Consider the following 12,080-nt stretch of genomic DNA (forward strand, 5'->3'; position numbering starts at 1 on the left):
AAACAAGAATTGCGTGCCAAGCTTTAGCAGCAATGGAAGAAAATTTTGTTCACAATGACGGCTGTGCAGAAACACGAGACACGAGACTTGATACATGCGAGCGTTTATGTATATGATTCATTGCACGACCACATGACCGGCGCTGGACGCCTCGAGTGTCTCTATTAAAACTGAACGGCTTTCATAGCATAGGACGGTTGAAAGAGCCTACCAACTGTCAAGGGTATCCGACCACCGGGGAATTTCTTACTGTGTGTTGGTTCATCTATAGAATAGGGGCCGGCTGCACGACCAGGAGCAAACGTTGCGTTGAACAAGATGCCGCGCAGACTGAAGTAGCAGCAAGAGCGTCCTCACATGGGGATCGTGCAACGGCAAAACCCGCCGCCCGACTCATATTCCTCGGTGCTCAGACCCATCTACACGCCGTCGTATAAGCTCCCACCAGCCTCGTCCTCAACCCTCACTGCGTCCTCCAGGCCCACAATGGTAAACAGCCTCTTGGGGGTGAACTCGGGGTCTAGGCCGGTCCTCCCCGTCTCCTTGATGCGCACAAAGGCCTCCCGGATGGCGTTGTACGCGGGCGCCAGCGCGGCAAAGGGGAAGATGACAACCTTGAACCCCAGCTGCCTCGCCTCGTCGGGCGTCCACGAGGGCGTCGCCCCGTGCTCGACCATGTTGAGCAGCACGGGCACGGGGGCCAGCGCGCGACACACGTCCCTCGCTTGCTGGTCGTTCTGGATGCCCTCGAGGAAGGCTACGTCGGCACCGGCTTCGGCGGCGGCCTTGAGACGCCGGACGGCCTCGTCGAAGCCGTCTGTCTGGAGTGCATCCGTGCGGGCAATGACGACAATGTCCGAAGCCAGGCGGCGGCGGGCCTGGGCGGCGGCGCGGATCCGCTGCACAAAGGTGTCTGTGTCGACGACGGCCTTGCCGCCCAGGTGGCCGCAGCGTTTTGCCTGGATCTGGTCCTCGATGTGGAGGGCTGCCACGCCACTGCGGTGGTATTGGGCGACGGTGCGGGCAACCATGTTGGCGCCGCCGTAGCCCGTGTCTGCGTCGGCGATGAGCGGTATCTGGGGGTCAAGGTTGGCCATCATTTCGGCGTGGCTGCGCATGTCGTTGAGGGTTGCGAGGCCTAGGTCTGCTTGGCCGAGTTTGGAGGCACATGTGCCCGCGCCTGTCTGTACGCAGGTGTTAGTTGGGGCTTAGGGGAAGCGTTGGTGCAGGGAGCGTCTGCTTGCCATGTAGATGCTGTCGAAGCCGACTTCGAGGGCGATTCGCGCGCTGAAGCCGTCGTATACTCCGGGCGCTACGATGATGTCCTTGGTGGCGAGCATGTGTCGGAGCTTGGAGGCTGCGGAGGGACTGCTTGCCGCGGTGGTTTCCATTTTGTAACGAGTTTGCCGGCTTGGTATACTGGTGTGTTGATTTGTTGCTGGTGGCTGGCTTTATATGCTTGGGATGAAAAGGCCATTGGTGTTTGCATAAGTTGATATCGGCGCCGACTCTGACATCTGGAGCCACTTTGGCCACTCCGATCGGACTGGACGAGCCCGGCTTTAGCGCCGTCTTGGGAGCGAGCCATGGTGTTCAAGGACTAGTTCACGGATCTAACTCTGGGTTTTCCACCGGTCAAGACGGGGATTGAGTTGGTTGGTTGCCGGTGAGACGATGAGTAGCTTCAGTCTTCTCCATATCGTGATGGCAGGGAACTACGTCATAGACAAGATACCAATGGCGCTGTTGGAAATCGAACCCAATACCCCCCTTATAAGGCGGCAATGTATGATCGGAGGTCTGCTCATAAATTCTGTGTTATGGGCGTTAGCCTGGAATGGGAGCAAAGTTGAGTTGGACTGTCCGTACAAACCTTGGAGCAATCAGGAGAGAGATTATCCTGCTAGTCAAACGTCGCCAATCGCCATCAAGTACATTGCAGGTCTTGTTCAATATCGACTCGACACTACCCTTTTTTGTCTCGTTGCTCGTAAACCACATGCCTCGTAGACCCAGACTCCTTCAAAACGACATGTATATGCCCACCTAGATCAGCATCATTCATCCTTCTCAAATGCATCGTTCAAATAACTAACAAACAACTCCCTCATCCCATCAGCCGCCATGTTGCCCACCCTCTCCAGGCCGATGCCACCCCTGTTCAACCCGACAAACGCCCTCCTCAGCCTCTGCAGCTGCGGCAGGCCAACTTTTTTGCCCGCCGGCAAGTCTACAATCAGATCTTCCCTATCGGCGGCGGCAAGCGGTACCTTGACCTCGCCGCCACCATCGTCCCCTTGCTGCTCCAGTATTCTCTTGACAATATCCTGGGTCTCCCGCTCGAGAACATACAAGTAATCGCCGCCAGCTTCTCGGCCACGCTGAACCGTAGACTGGTTTGGCTTGACGACTTTGCGCCCCTCGCCGGCCATGGCGTCCCAGAGATCATCAAAGGTTCGTTTCGTCTGGGCCTCGTCGTCGTCCCAGAGAACCGCAAAGAGCGGAGAGTCCCAGCGTGTCATGGGGTTTGGTTCCTCGTAGCGAAAGACGAGGTTGTCCCAGTTGGCCGGCTCATAGGCCTCGGGCACAGATTCGCCATGGTGCTCGGTGGTGTCTTGTCGTCGTCGCCGCCTCTCCTCGTTGACCTGCCTCGCCTGGTCCACCGGGCACGCAACACGGAGTATGCAGTTTGGCGTCCTCATGGCCTTGGCCTCGCAGTGCAGCTGGTACCGCCACCCCTTGATGTAGTTCAGACCGTCGAGGATGACAATGTCCCTTTCGGAGAGCACGCGCTTCACGGCGCCGTACAGGGCTGCGCGGGCATCCTTCTCGGACGAGTTGGCGGACCGCGCGTGCAGTCGCACCGTGTCCGGGGAGAGGTCGTACACGGCGCGGGATATTGAGAGGGAGTCGTCGGATATGAGGTGAAGGCGGTACTTGGGGGGTTGGGTTTCTGCTATGCGCGCCGACAAGTAGTCGTGGAGTTGCTTGGCGCGGGTGGTTTTGCCGGACGTGGGGAGGCCGGAGACAATGATGAGCTGCAAATTGTGTTGGCTTTTGCGTGCGATTTGGGGTCAAATTGTGTTGGGGTGGTGGCAGCTTACCGGCATGGTGACGTTGTGTGTTGCGAGGCAGAGCCCGAGGCGGCGATCGATGGAGGGATGTTGCGATGCCATGTCAACTTTTTTTGGTGGGGTGGTTCAGACCTCTTGGTGATACTACATACATACGTACATGCATGCATTTGCATGTGGCAAGTACCTTAGGTACCTACTTGGGTACCTTTGTTATATAGAACACTTTATTCACATCTTCCCATTGCATCTCGGCATTGCATCTCGCAATTGTCTTTCGCAGTTCTTGATTTATGAAGAATACTCGCAAAGAATAACTACCTCAAAGCTTCAAAAGATGTCTCTAAAACGTAAAGTGAGTGGACCCACTCCAGATATGTTCGCTTGCTCGGTGGTGCTTGGCTTGACCTGACTCTCCCTACTTTTACAGAAACCTGTCGATGAAGACTTTGAGCAGTACGATGACGTCGATATGCTAGAAACGTCCGAGAATGAGGAGGACTTCTCCGAGGACAAGGTGCTTCGCTCGTTGCATCTCCCTCAGAAACACCATCATGCGCACCAGCAAGGAACAGAACGTCAACGGCCTACCTCAACTCACAATGGTCCTACCAATGATTTATGAGACATGTAGGGGATTTCGTGAGCTAGTGAACAGATACTGAGGCGGTCGGACAACTTTCTGGTCCAAGCAGCGGTCGTCGACTCAAATCAACGCGTAGTGTCCTCCAGTCACATCCATCATGACTGTGCAACAGTTGAGGAGCTATGGCAGCTTGCCACCGATGTGAACGGAGGGAGACTCACCAGTGTTGAATCCATAGGGCTCCGAAGAGCATTTGGATCTCCATCCATACAGCCCCCTCAGGGGTATAGCGTGGCCTGGCTCAACGAGCAGTGGAGGCTGCTTAAAGAGAAAGCTCCGGACCTACAGATTGCGGAATGGTCAATGCATCCGCATGATCGAGTGCTATACGGGAGAAACTTATCAAGGGCAGGATATAATCCTGATGATGTGCTACCGGAGACCACCAGCTAGGTCTCGCCGATGCAGTGGCTGCAGTACTCCAGTCGAAGTCTTCCCGGTTAGCAACTTGGATATGTGGGCTCGATTCGTTGGACAGCAAGAGAGGAATCATTATGCTGCTCTTTTCTGCAGACGCGGATGCAAACGAGCCCCAACGATACAAGGGACCAGCTACTACGTGCGACAAGTGTCTACTTGGTAACCGAAGGCTACTTTCGCAATCCTAAACGCATCCACGTGCGTCTCGGAGTCCCTCCTGCAGCCCTTCCTCCAGTCGTTGTGAGCCAAGCCGCCGAGAGCCTGGTTCGGCAGGCTTACCAAGACGTCAATGCGGCATCAAATGGGGTACATTTCTGGCATCAATATCGAACCAATGCACATTACCTTGCCAGATATGGCACCTACGATGGTGATGCCAAGGAGATCGACATGGCGTTGCTTGGCTTATGAGACTACCAGTTTGAAGCATTGCGACACATGCGGTACCCGGTGCATCAAGGCGAGAAACTCCCGTAAATGCAACCCCATCAAGTGAGTGTCTTGTGGCGGCAACACGCCTAGTTGGCTAAAGGAGTGTAGCCGTTGCAACGACAAGACCAAGCGGCTCCGGGGCAGGACAAGCAGTGACACCGATCAAAATCAAAATCATTGTATCGACTGTGGCGCGGTGCAGAACGGAAAGTAGCGCAGATGTCCGACTTGCTTGCTAGCCATGGAGCGTCGCATGAAGCAGGAAGACGGCTTGAACACCGATGAGGAGGGGCGGCCGCGTCGTTCTCGTCGTCCGGAGCACCAGCTAGGAGACAGACTCTGTTGCGATTGCAAGAAACCAGTACCACCCGAGCGCTGTAGGTGCCAACAATGCCAAGAAAAATTTACCAAAAGGCGGCGAGTGGAAGATTCGGAACTGAAAAAAAGCCAAGAGACTCGCTGAAGCCGAACGTTGCGGTGACTGTGGCGTCAACTTTTTGCCCTTTCCTGGAGAATCGATCCGGTGTGCCAGTAAGGGGCCAGGGAGACATAACAAACCAAAGGTGTGAGCCTTGCCAAAAAAAAGATTGAAGACGAATCGAAAGCAGCGGAGTTCCTCGAAGCCCTCGGTAGGCCAGACGCCATTTGCTGTGATTGCAGAGAGCCAGGAAGAGTCGGCAAACAAAGATGTGCTTCATGTGCGGTGAAACTTGGAAAAGACAGAAGGAGGGAACGCCAGAAAAGGAAAGGGGCCGCTCAACCGACCGTGGACAAGGCAGACTGGAACCAATCTGCTGTGATTGCAGAGGACGGGTGCAGATTGGCAGAGCACAGAACGAGAGCCACGAGACGTTACCGCGAAAAGCTCAAAGCCGCGAAAAAGAGGGAAGCTGATTGAGAGCGGCAATGGATAGAATTACGAAGCCATGGCAAGACTTGTCGCTTTATCACGCGAAATTAGCGTCAACGAGATCAAGTCTAGAGAAATGCTGATTCTTTTGCGGAATGTATTTGATTGAGGATTTTCACGAAGCTAGCCTCTGTTATCCTGCAGTGAGAAATACTTCACATTCAAGTATAGTCGTTGTTCGTTTTTGAGGGCCAAAAATGATCCCATTTGAGGTGACGTAGCCGAGCATCCGTACTCCCTCAAGACGCGTGCCGACGCTTAATCTTTCACCATCTGCCACTGTCTGTTTTGTCTTCCTCGCACGGCCGGATTCTCTCACTGTTGCTGACGAAATACCCTTTGCGTCCTCTTGCGTGAGCGCCGACGCTTCCCGTGGCCGTCCTTTGATCGTTCCCAAGGCCATGTAAGGAGAATGCTGATCTCCCTGTGCTCGCCAATCAGGCATGTCTTGAGGCCTCAAACATCTCCGGACCCTCTGCCACCAGCGCAATGGTGTGCCACGCGTTGTCGAAAGGCTGCTCCTGGTCGTGCGCAGGAACTTGTCAAGTAGGCAGAGGAAGAACAGAACAGTACCATGGCAAATCACCATCGCTGTAGTCTAGGCCCGTCCCTCGGGCCCGGGCTTGAAGGTATTTTCGGTTCATTAGGCAAGGACAGAACATGGACAGGGCCCAAGTCTAATAAACGATGTATTCTCCTAATGCTTTAGATCTTTGCGAGCACCTTGATCCTAACCGTTTCTATACTACTGGTATTCCCCCTTAGTCTCCACGTTCACTCGTAGTAAATTGAGCCCTCGTACTCCCAAATGTACTACCGTCCAGCAGCGGCAATCTTCACGCCCATCTGCCTCGCGTGCTGAGCCATGAGGGCGTCAGCAATAGTTATAGCGGCCATGGCCTCGACGATAGGAACCGCGCGAGGAGTAACATTAGGGTCGTGACGGCCCTTGGCAGCCAGGATGCCCTCGCCTGAAGCGTCGTAGCGAGCAGTAGTCTGGTCCTGGGAGATTGTAGCGGGGGGCTTGAACGCAACGCGGAAGTAGATGGGCATGCCGTTGGAGATGCCGCCCTGGATACCGCCGGAGTGGTTCGTCTTGGTCTGCAGGCGGGAGGGAGGAATGCCAGCGCCAGCGCTCGGCGTCGTATTGTTGGCAGCGGTGGTAGACACGAAGGGGTCGTTGTGGCGGGATCCGCGCATCTCGGCGCCGCTGAAGCCAGAGCCAATCTCAAAGCCCTTGGTAGCAGGAATAGACATAATAGCGTGGGCTAGGAGAGCCTCAAGCTTATCAAAGCACGGCTCGCCGAGGCCGGAGGGGCACCCGCGAATAATACAGGTTACGGTACCACCAGTAGAGTCGTGCTGATCGCGGAGCTCGGCAATCTTATCCTCCATACGCTTCGCGACGGTAGTATCAGGGCAGCGCACGGGAAGGAACTCATCTACCTTCTCGCGGGTTAGGGAGTCGATAAGGTCGAGGAACTTAGGGTTGCTACTAAGGGAGTCGATATCGTCGCTATCGGTTATAGGCCTGTCCTCAAAGAGCTTGATGTTGCCAACCGAGGAAACAAAGGCAACAATCTCGACACCGTAGGCCTCGCGCAGCCACTTCTCGGCAACAGCGCCGGCGGCGACGCGGGCAATAGTTTCGCGGGCGCTGCTCCGGCCGCCGCCAGAGGAGGCCTTGATACCATACTTCTCAAGGTAAGTCCAGTCGGCGTGGGAGGGGCGCGGGTAGAGGTCGATGGTCTTGGAGCCGTAGTCGTGAGGGCGTTGATCCTCGTTAGGCACGGTCAGGAGTATGGGTGTGCCCAATCTGCGACCCTAGGGTATTAGCATCATGGCAAACATTATGACTTCCTGTAGGGTTGTCACACGTGCGCCCAAACTCGCATCCAGATCCTATAGTCACGCGGTCCTTCTCGTCGCGCGGGGTGCTGATGGCCGACTGGCCCGGGCGCCGGCGGTTGAGCTGCGGCTGGATATCGGACTCGACGAGGGACAGGCCTGGCGGGCAGTTCTCGATGATACAGGAGACGGTCTTGCCGTGGGACTCGCCGGCGCTGTGACGATGGAGGTCAGTGGGCTGTTGTCTTGCGCTCCTGCCAGTTTAGTGGAGGGAGAGGACTCACGTCGTCACGCGAAAGTATTTGCCAAATGTCGACATGGTGTCTTTATCTATTCTGCATGTCCACTAGGCGAATTGATTGACGGAAGAGAGAGGTGTTGGCGGGGGAGGAATGTAGCGATATCGCAACGATATTTTTCTTTAGCGGTGACTAATCGTGGAGGGGCGTGTTACGATTCAACGTTTCCACACTGGCAACCCTGGTCCTGCATCAGGTGATATTGTGGGCCCCTTATTTATGTAAAGCAGTCTTGAGTCGTGAGCTGTGAGCCTTGGAGCTTGGAATAAGGCCTTGATCAGGTTTATAGCTGCTGTCGAAAAGCAGGTCTTGACTGGCGCCAAGATCAGAGTATTTCGCTCTACTACTATTTGGATAACGCCTTGGGCGTGACGAAATGTGGATGGGAAGGAGCTAACAGGTGCCCCCACCCGGCTCCGATGCCCTCCAACATGGTGATGCGTCAATTCAAACGCAACAAGCCCTTGGATGCAAAAATTGCCGCAATAACGGCCTAGACACTGACACCGAAAAGCCCTTCCGGCAAACCTTGAATCAAAGGCAGGAGGCAGCCCAAAACGCCAGCACAGCCGCGTAATGAAAAACTATACATATGCAGATACATACTCGTCAGACCGCAACCAGGGACCAAAACGGGAATAACTCCAACTCGGCCCGGGTCTCGCACCCGCATTCTCAAACAACAACAGGTCCCTTGGGGAGTAGTTGCTGACCCAAAAAAAAAACACAGCCTCACAGACCTCGAATCAATTGTAGTAAAACCTCACAGCGCCCAATGCATACTACTACTGCAAATTAAAAAAAGGGACCCTTATCGGCGCCACGGCCCCTCCGATCCGACGCCCGGCCGGCCCCCAGCCCACCAATGGCCCTCCGGCCTGCTCAGCCCGTCAGCCCTACAGAGGAAATGCTTCAGCAAATCCATTCGAGGCCACTAAGCCGCTTTAGGTAACTGTTTCGACGTCGTCGTCGTCCATCCAAGGGCTGAATTCGTCACTTGCGGCTGACAGGTTTGCCTATACCTTTCAATTTTCCTGTTTCGTGCAAGGCGAGTCTGACCCGAGCATTGGGATTGGCTCGTGGTGCCACGCGGGCTGAGGCGTCGGCGTCGGTGTGCTCCGTTGTATGTGTGCCTGCACCGTGCCGTGATCCGAGATGGCGATGGAGTCTTGACCTCGCGCGCATGTATAAGAAGGTTTGGCTGCTCTTCCAGAATGGAGGGGAGCTTGCATGGACGCTTGTTTTGCATCGAGTCGTGTACGTAGGCTTTCGCCCGCTCACATCTGAATCTGATACGATTTCCTATACCGGCTTACATCGAGGTCTGGCACACGAGCTTACACCTTGTTTTCCGGTCTCTCATACCGCCTTGCACGGATTTCACATTGTATACCCTTCTCGTCGGACATCACCTTCCGAGACCCCAGACACTCCCGTCGCAATGGCTCACTTTGACACGTACGACGTCATCTCGGTCGTCGGCATCCCCATCTACGTCGTCTTCCTCGCCGGCGCCGTCTTCCTCTCCGTCAAGCACGGCTTCAAGCAGTCCTCGGGCTGGCGGTACCTCATCGTGCTCGCCGTCGCCCGCATCATCGGCTTCTCCTTCCGCCTCGCCATCATGAACGACCCGGCAAACACGTCCCTCTGGATCGGCTGGATGACGGTCAACGGCCTGGGCCTGGGCCCCCTCGTGCTCGTGCTGCTCGGCCTCCTCAGCCGCGTCTTCGACTCGGTCAACCGCCAGGGCCACGTCGTCCTGACCCCGACGCACCAGCGCCTGGTCCAGCTGCTCGTCCTCGTCGCCATCGTCGTCACCATCGTCGGCGGCACCCAGTCCGACTTTAGCTTCCGAAACGGCGCCGTCAGCGTCGACTACGCGACCGCCAGCCGCGTCGGCGTCGGCCTCATGATTGCCGCCGTCGTCCTGCTGTGTCTCGAGGCGCTCGTCGCCTTCCGGAACCAGGGCTACGTCGCGCAGGGCGAGCACCGCATCTTGCTGGGCGTCGTTGCCTCGCTGCCGTTTGTCATTGTGCGCCTCGTGTATTCCTGCCTGACTGTCTTTGCCGGCGTCAACTCCAACGTGTGGATCTATCTGGGCATGGGTGTCCTGATGGAAATGGTGGTGGTGTTTATGCTCGAGGTTTTGGGCTTCACGCTGGACAGGGCGCCCCGAGAGGCCAAGAGTGACGATCCTGAGCTGCTAGCTCGGCGAGGCGGCCAGCAGTATACCAGACGTTAGTAGAACTTATGAGCTTCGAATTCTTGATTTTCTTTTTTTCTTCCTTGCTGCTGTTTGGGAATACTCATTTACCTTGGTTTAGTTTCACGGGTTTCGGCATAGCGGCGTTGGGTATACCCATCGTTTGGTTCATTTTTGCCTACGCGGAGGAAAAAACACACGTTGTCTCATATTTGGATTCTACATGTCTTGTATAAATGATTTTATTGATCTATTTTGAAATCGATGCCTCTCGTAGTAAGTGCAACGCCATCAGTGTATCCTCTATTATACCGTTTCTTTTCAGCATTTCATCAAGCATCGTTTGCAAAAAACGTCATTGGGAATTGCCATCCATGTCACCAACTACACAAAAACGGATTTGATTGTAATGGCTACATGACCAATATGTACACAGACGCTGAAATGTGATTCTGACCCATCGTGACATGTCCACTCGCCATGGCCAGCATCATCCTTCAGTGACATGGCAATAACCCGTTGATCCAAGCCTATTTACCCGTAGCTCCCAAAGTCTATCCCTCGCTGGGGCATCTCGAATCTTATCCAAAGCATGTAAAGCATCATCATCTAGGTACCTTTCAACCAGTCCCATATGTCCAACATCCCTATAAACATTTAACCCAATAAAGTCCTCCAAAACAAAGGTATCTAAAAATCGCAGCATCTCAGGCTGGAACTCGGCATGTCCCTCCTCACATAACCGTACAGCAAGCCTTTTCCAACTTGCGCAAAATCTTGGGCAGCAGTTTGCCAACCATCTCCTCCATCTCGTTCTGTTGCTGATTTCCATGTTGTTGCTGTGGCTGCCCACCGTGGTATTGCCCACCGTGCTGCTGCTGCTGCTGCTGCTGATGTTGCCCACCATTGCCAGTCGGTCCTCCATATCCGCCGCCGCCATGCTGGCCAGGCTTCACGGGTTCTCCGCCCTGCAGGTTGATATATATCCTGCCTGCGTTCTCTTCTGTCCTGTACTTCAAGCCCAATTCCCTGCACACCTCTTCCACCTTGGGCTTGATCTTCTGGACGTGGCCATTGGAGTGGTTTCCCTTGCCCACAATGGCATGCAAGTGCTCCTGGCCTCGTCGCTGATCGGCGCGAATACGCTCCTCCAGTATACGCTCTGCTTCCTCAACATAGAGGCCGTGAAGGTCGATTGAGTCTCCGTCGATCTTGCCCTGAGCATTGTTCTCGCGGAAGATGTAGTCGGACGCCTGGCGGTTGTAGTCGTCGCGCTTGGCATAGTGTTGCTTGGACTCCCGGGAGTACTTTTGGGAGGCATCGTGGTCGCCCGAGTGGAAGGCATCTTGAGACTAGGGCGACGCTTGATGTTAGTCGAGCCGTTGCCCACCAGATGGTTTGCTGTCTTGTGGTTGTCATACTCTCTTGGACGCCTGGTGAGCCTTGTCGTTCTCGGCGCGAGCCAAGTCGCGCAGTCTGTCATATTCGCGCTCGACATCGTCATTATCAGCCGAGTGCAGGGCTAAGGGGTCTCGATTAGCTTTCGTTCCGGATTGATGTCGTTCGTTTGCGACTGGGGAGGAGAGAGGCATACCGCGTCCGCCCAACCTTTCCATGGGAATCGCCATTGCGTCGCGTCTGATGGACCCTGGGAGATTTGTGAAGCGGAGGTTCTGATGATTGGTGAAAGGGCAGCGTTGGTAGCGGCGGCGTTTTTGCAATTGCACAGCAATTGACGTCGTCGGTGTGGGAGGCTGTACTCCGTAGGCCGTCAACGGATCGGCCAACTTGATTGACGTTGGGCTGGGCACTTTGACTGAGTAGAATGTGGCTGGTGGGGTTCAACTTGAATCAAGTCAAGTCGGTTTGTCTGCGACATCGCGCTGAGCTACGCACCCATCACCAAACGACCTACGGAGTACCTCATTTGTATCGCCCTGCTCTTGCACATGCAATGGCAAATTGATGCAAAATGTACGTAGGAGTCTAGGAGTCCAAGCACATAGCAAGTATCAAGGCAAACCAAGAAACAGAAGTATTGACCTGACCCGATGTCTAGGGGTCCACCGAGAAGCTATTTGAATATTGAAATGTGGGATGCCTACTCCGTACCTAGGCATGTACATACATAGTTGTCCTCCCAAAGGGATCCGGGCACTTGGAATTGCCGCCGGCCTTGTACCGCAAAAGATTTTGAATCCGAACGAGTCGCAGACGCTGCTGAAATCGTATTTCGTGGGTGCAGCCT

The 12,080-nt window shown here is 54.9% G+C and overlaps 6 protein-coding genes across 6 annotated transcripts; 2 read left to right on the forward strand and 4 right to left on the reverse strand.

Moving 5' to 3' along the window:
• Positions 1–419: 419 nt before the first annotated feature.
• Dml_0 (2,3-dimethylmalate lyase) lies at positions 420–1,391 on the reverse strand (the record flags this gene model as incomplete). The annotated part of the gene is made up of 2 exons (XM_066131298.1): positions 420–1,184; positions 1,245–1,391. The coding sequence occupies 2 exons, from the start codon at positions 1,389–1,391 to the stop codon at positions 420–422; spliced, it is 912 nt and encodes a 303-aa protein (XP_065987308.1).
• Positions 1,392–2,057: 666 nt separating this feature from the next.
• Positions 2,058–3,110, reverse strand: kti12 (the record flags this gene model as incomplete). The annotated part of the gene is made up of 2 exons (XM_014686941.2): positions 2,058–3,038; positions 3,105–3,110. 2 exons carry the CDS (start codon positions 3,108–3,110, stop codon positions 2,058–2,060), a joined length of 987 nt encoding a protein of 328 aa, XP_014542427.2.
• A 301-nt stretch (positions 3,111–3,411) lies between these two features.
• G6M90_00g086910 (uncharacterized protein) lies at positions 3,412–3,699 on the forward strand (the record flags this gene model as incomplete). The annotated part of the gene is made up of 2 exons (XM_066131299.1): positions 3,412–3,429; positions 3,505–3,699. 2 exons carry the CDS (start codon positions 3,412–3,414, stop codon positions 3,697–3,699), a joined length of 213 nt encoding a protein of 70 aa, XP_065987422.1.
• Positions 3,700–6,295: 2,596 nt separating this feature from the next.
• On the reverse strand, positions 6,296–7,649 carry aro-2_1 (Chorismate synthase; the record flags this gene model as incomplete). The annotated part of the gene is made up of 3 exons (XM_014686940.1): positions 6,296–7,298; positions 7,360–7,545; positions 7,615–7,649. The coding sequence occupies 3 exons, from the start codon at positions 7,647–7,649 to the stop codon at positions 6,296–6,298; spliced, it is 1,224 nt and encodes a 407-aa protein (XP_014542426.1).
• A 1,421-nt stretch (positions 7,650–9,070) lies between these two features.
• Positions 9,071–9,871, forward strand: G6M90_00g086930 (uncharacterized protein; the record flags this gene model as incomplete). The annotated part of the gene is made up of 1 exon (XM_014686939.1): positions 9,071–9,871. The coding sequence occupies one exon, from the start codon at positions 9,071–9,073 to the stop codon at positions 9,869–9,871; it is 801 nt and encodes a 266-aa protein (XP_014542425.1).
• A 695-nt stretch (positions 9,872–10,566) lies between these two features.
• Positions 10,567–11,460, reverse strand: G6M90_00g086940 (uncharacterized protein; the record flags this gene model as incomplete). Its single annotated transcript, XM_014686938.1, has 3 exons — positions 10,567–11,184; positions 11,254–11,354; positions 11,427–11,460. The coding sequence occupies 3 exons, from the start codon at positions 11,458–11,460 to the stop codon at positions 10,567–10,569; spliced, it is 753 nt and encodes a 250-aa protein (XP_014542424.1).
• Between the last annotated feature and the right edge of the window lie 620 nt (positions 11,461–12,080).

Source organism: Metarhizium brunneum, chromosome 5 (assembly GCF_013426205.1).
Source record: "Metarhizium brunneum chromosome 5, complete sequence".
NCBI lineage: Eukaryota > Fungi > Ascomycota > Sordariomycetes > Hypocreales > Clavicipitaceae > Metarhizium > Metarhizium brunneum.